Below are 5,850 nucleotides of genomic sequence, written 5' to 3'. Positions count from 1 at the left end.
AATCGCTGCTGAATCGCAACAAAATCGACCCATTTCTGCAGCGGATGGTGACTGGTGATGAAAAGTGGGTCACTTACGACAACGTCAAGCGAAAACGGTCATGGTCGAAACGCGGTGAACCGGTGCAAACGGTGGCCAAGCCAGGATTGACGGTCAGGAAGGCTTTGCTGTGTGTTTGGTGGGATTGGTAGGGAATCATCCACTATGAGCTGCTCCCCTACGGCCAAACTCTTAATTCGGACTTGTACTGTCAACAATTGAACCGTCTGAAGGAATCAATCGCCCAGAAGCGGCCAGCTTTGGCCAATAGGAGAGGAATTGTGTTCCATCAGGACACCGCCAGGCTACACATATCGATAGTGACTCGCCAGAAGTTCCGGGAGCTTAGTTGGGAGGTTCTTATGCATCCACCTTATAGTCCGGACCTGGCACCAAGTGATTACCACCTGTTCCTGTCTATGGCGAATGATTTTGCTGGTGAAAAATTCGCCTCAAGAGAAGCTTGTGAAAATCGACTGTCCCAGTTTTTTGCCAATAAGGACTAGGGTTTCTATGAGAGAAGCATAATGGAATTACCTTTAAAATGGCAACAAGTTATCGAACAAAATGGTGCATATTTGACCTAAATCGGATCATTCTAACTATGTTAAATAAAGCCTTTAATTTCATGCAAAAATAATGGATTTCTTTTTACTACACCTTATATTATATTACAGCAATGTAACTATTATATTATTTTGTTTGTTGGAATGACACAAAAAATGATAATTGTTTTGGAGAGAGAGATTTCTTCTACTTTCTTTGAAAAATAAATTAACAAATGATACGATATGCAGCAAAAGTAGACTGAGTTCATTATTTATAAAATCTACTTTACACAACACCAATCAAAGTGAATCTCATAAATTAGAAGCATTTTTCGTTATGGCCGAACTCTTTCATTATAATAATTCGATTATATGTTTGAACGATATTCAGTACTTACTTCTTCCATAGATTTTTTTCCTCGCATTCCTTGAAAACCCATGGGAGCACGTTTATAATATCCGTCTTCCGACACTACTTTCTTTCCTCTCATTCCCTGGAAACCCATTAGTGCTTTTTTTTTGTAGTCATTGTGTAAGTAGAAATCTTTGAAATCAGATGTTAAATAATCTTTTTTTCCTCTCATTCCCTGAAATCCCATCGATGCACGCTTCTCGAACTCATCGTGTGAGAAATCTTCATCAACATTTGGCGTGATGAAATATTTATTACCGCGCATATTCTGCAAATGTAAAATTGTAAAATTATCCATTTTTTATAAAAATTTAGAGAAATAAGACAAAGGAAAATTTTAAAAATGCTTTATATTTATTTCACCTGAAAACCAATTTGTGCTCTTTTAGAAAAGTCACCATATTCCAAAGATATAGGATATTTTTTCTCTCGTATTTCTGGGAACCTTAAGGACGTCTGTTTAGTAGGTTGAACATTGTTGACGGGCAATTCTTCCGCAACCGACGTCATCCATATTGCAAGGAAAAAAATCGAGTTAATGTGCATTCTGAAACATAAAAAAGATGCATATGATAAATTTACAAAAATTCAAACATACACGCACAAAAAATTTCAAATAGTTATAATTATCCCTAGATTTAAATCCCTAGAAGTAAATAATTTTAAAAAGTTTTTTTTTAAAGTTAATAATTTTTTAATGAACAACGAGCGACGACTAAAACCTTTTGAATGTTACTCAGGATAAGCTTGACAACATATCTGAAGGTCATCGTCCTCGAAAGGTGGTCCGTTTTTGTTAATATTTACCAAAAAATGTTTTGGCCATTCTTTTTTATGGCATATTTTTAAAATATATACATTTAAAAATATTTGTGTGAAGTTAGAAGAAGGACATCGAAAAATTGACGAACCAGGAGCTGTTTGAATACAAAGGCGAGGTGATTTGAAGTATCGTTACTAACAAGGAAATCCATAAATTCAAAAAATTCTGAAACATTGTGTGCAAGTAAAGTAATATTCATAATATAAAACTATTTCTTGTTTCTGCTAAATTTGGATTTAGGGGGGTGAAGCCATCCCTCGAAAAAAAGGTATTTTTATTTTTTATAATAATTGAGTTGTACTCAATAACTGCCTCTTGTACTTGTTTTCTTATTTCGCAAGATGATAATAACTTAATTCTAATGACATCATATGCAAAGTATTATATAAGATATCAACATAAATAGAGATTAATTTGCTTATATAACAATAACAACATTTATATGTGCTTTATTTCCTCAATTTATATTGGATTCGTTTTCGAAACAAAATTCACCTAACTCTGTGTGAAACTCTGTTGATTTATTTTGTACAAATACATTTTCAAACCATGTATATTTAAATGAATTTTGAAGATGTGTGTGTGTGTTGTGTGCGTGCGTGCGTGCGTGCGTGTGTGTGTGTGTGTGTGTGTGTGTGTGTGTGTGTGTGTGATGCATTAATAACTGCAATGTCAACATATTATTTCTAGGATGGAGAATACTTGCAAGATTTAACATAATAGTGTGCGTATCAGAAAACTTTTTAATAAAATTTTTTCCTTATCTGAAACTATGTATATGTCTAATGACTTTATTTCTCTAGACGATACGAAAATCCAAAGTCGTCAGTATAAACTTTGGTTGTTGACGCAAAAGGTCTAACATTGATAAATCTTACTGTTTGGAACTTGTATAATGATAAATCTGTCAAAATAATATAACCTATCTAATAAAATAACACTTTAAGCTATGTGTAAATGCTATTGTTGTTATGATACATATATTATTGATTTGTTATTGATTAGATTTAATTATTTTTATATTTCATGTAATTGTAAGTACATACTGATTTGCTTAAATAATTGAAAGCTGTCTAAAACTTATATTAATAATAATTTAGAAAGTTGCATTTTTTAAAACAATTTTACTAATTAATTCGTTAAATTCCTTTTAAAACACGCATAAGTTGGTTACAATGTATGAGAAAAAGTTATAGAGTAGTAAGTACTCTATAATTATAATTAGGAAAAAATTCTTTTTTGTTGTGGGGAGCCTAGATGCAATAAAATAAAAGGAGTGGAGATGGCCATGTCCGAAATATCGGAATATAACCGAAAAGCGGCGGTTATTGAAGGTCCGTGCCGGAAGGACGCCAAGCGAAATAATTAAATTCTTCGGATATCTTAGGTCGACGGTGCATGGCATTGTCCAGAAGTACGTGGCCTCGGAGGAGTCCGAGGTGGGCTCTTGTACTTCAACGAGGAAAATACGGGAGCGGTGCACTTGGACACGGTGCATTTGGACACAGCCAATCACAGCACCGTGTGATTAGAGACATTTGTAGGGTCCCTTGGAACAGCGACTTGTGATTGGACTGTGTCCAATTGCTCCGTGTCCAACTGATATACACCCGGAAAATACACGTAAGGGAGAAAGCGATACGGACTCCGGAACTCGTTCGAAAAGCACAAGAGCTTATTTCGAAAGACCCAGGGACTTCACTCGCAAAATTAACGGCCGTCTTGGAGATGAGCGATACCACCGTTCGTCGGATCGTTCAAGAGGACCTCAAATACAAGTCCTACGTCCTCAAGGTCCGACTGATGCCCTCCGAGGTCGCCAAGGCTAAGAGACTTGTCCGCTGCAACTTGCTCATGTGTTTACTGAAGCTGCTGGCCATATCAAGTTTTTCTCTGACAAGAAGATTTTCAACGTGGATGCCAAAGTGAACCAGAGGAATGATTGTTGGCTCGTACACGACCCCGTGAACGTGCTCCTGTTGACCAGGAACAAGTTTCCGGCCAAGTGTCTACGTCCTAAACGTCGAGTGAGGACGACGTCATGCTACCGCATTTCAAGAAGGAGGAAATGGTTACGAAGGACGTTTATGTGGAGATCCTGAGGACTACAATGAAGACTTGGGTGGAGTAAATGGCTGTAGGAAGACCGTATATCTTCCAACAAGACGGCGCACCTGCTCATACGAGTCACTTAGTGTAAAACTAGCTCTCGGACAATATCGAGATACTTTGGTCGAAGGATTTCTGGCTTCCAAATAGTCCCGACTTAAACCCTCTCGACTACTACGTAGGGGGCGTAGTCGAGAGGGTTATTAACAAAGTTAGACACCCCAACGTAGCCTCCCTTCAGGCTGCTATTGAAACGGCATTCACGAAAATGGACTGTGCGCAATTGCAGACGGCGTGCTCACGCTTTCAAAATAGTATCGCCAACCTATGTGTGACATTTTTATAACATTTATATAATTAATGTTATATTACTTGTTATATCTGTTTAATATTACTACAAAAATCAATGTTGTGAAGAAAGTACAAACAGTGAACAGGCTTATCATCATCCAAGTTGCAAACAGCAATGTCTATCAATGTTAGACATTTTGCCAGGGTTGGGAACGTTACTTTTTAAAAGTAACGCGTTACCGTTACCGTTACTTGCGGTATCATCATTTTGTTACGTGTTATACTGATGAGTAGGAAATTATAACTAACCAGTAACTTACCGGAAATACTTATGCAATATTGTAACATCCGGTATATTGCATTTATGTAATATTAACATAACTTTGTTTACTAGGTCAACCATTTCGGACATAGCCATCCCCACTTATTTTATTTTATTGTATCTAGGCTCCACACAACAAAAAAGAATTTTTTTCCCTAATTATAATGATAAAATATTTACCATTTTATACATTTCTTCTCATACATTATAATCAACTTATGTGTGTTCTATTAAAAAGAATTTGACGAATCAATTTGTGAAATGGTTTTATAAAATGCAATATATTTATTAACATATAATTAAAACATAAAATGCAAAAAAACTTTCTAAATTATTATTAATATAAATTTTATATAGCTTTCAATTATTTAAGCAAATCAGTATGTACAACTACATAAAATATAACAATAATTAAAACTAGCCAGTAACTAATTACTAGTATATGAATCATAACAATAGCAGCATATGTGCATAGCTTAAACTTTAAGCTATGTACATATGCCCTTTACTTTAAGCCTTAAAGTGTAATTTTATTAGACTATTTAGACAAATTTATCATTATTCAAATTCCAAACAGTAAGATCTATCAATGTCAGACCTTTTGCATCCACAACCAAAGTTTATAGACGACTTCGAATTTTTGTATCGTCTTAGAAAGAGACATAAAGCCATTAGACGTATACAGGTTTCAGATTATGAAAAAATTTCATTAAAAAATTTTCTGACACACACATACACACCCGCACACGCACGCAACACATCTCGTTGTCCAGGTTTCAAAACTATTTCATAACTTATTTAAATATACATGGTTTAAAAATGAATATATATAAAATAAATCGACAGAGTGTCACACGTTAGATGAATTTTGTTTCGAGATCGATTTAAATATAAAGGGAAGAGGTAAACCCTACCCAAATGTTGCTTTTGTTATATAAGCAAATTAATATCTGTTTACGTTCATATCTCATATAATACATTGCACATGATGTCATTAGAATTAAGTTCTTATCTTGCAGTATAAGAAAATATGTACAAGAGGCAATTAACAAGTACAGCTCACCACAAAATGTCTATATACAGGGTGTTCGGAAAGTACCGGGACGCTCGAATATCAGGAAAAATATAAGTTTTACAAAAAAATGTTTCAGACAAAAGTTGTGGCGTTTAAAAAGATGTATTTACTGATCACATCAGTTTGACCTTGGGTTGCGTAGCGAAGGTCAGGTCAAGGTCACATTAATTTTTTTAAATGGAACACCCCATTTTTCATTGCATATTCTTATAGCACATCTCGAGAGCTTTC

General features: G+C 35.1%; 1 protein-coding gene across 9 annotated transcripts in view; it reads right to left on the bottom strand.

Moving 5' to 3' along the window:
• LOC116850990 (tachykinins-like) overlaps positions 1-5,850 on the bottom strand; it is a 395,129-nt gene that overhangs the window by 136,685 nt on the left and 252,594 nt on the right. For all 9 annotated transcript variants that reach the window (XM_032829930.1, XM_032829928.1, XM_032829937.1 and 6 more), the window contains 2 exons: positions 1,363-1,546; positions 986-1,267 (listed from right to left, as the gene is read on the bottom strand). In XM_032829930.1, coding sequence (XP_032685821.1) covers positions 986-1,267; positions 1,363-1,546 — 466 coding nt within the window. The remainder of the gene's footprint in view (positions 1-985; positions 1,268-1,362; positions 1,547-5,850) is intronic.

The sequence above is a fragment of the Odontomachus brunneus genome, unplaced genomic scaffold (assembly GCF_010583005.1).
Source record: "Odontomachus brunneus isolate Ranch 3 - 2012 unplaced genomic scaffold, Obru_v1 Obru_scaffold_163, whole genome shotgun sequence".
Taxonomy (NCBI): Eukaryota; Metazoa; Arthropoda; class Insecta; order Hymenoptera; family Formicidae; genus Odontomachus; species Odontomachus brunneus.
This window is presented reverse-complemented; position numbering and strand designations above follow the sequence as displayed.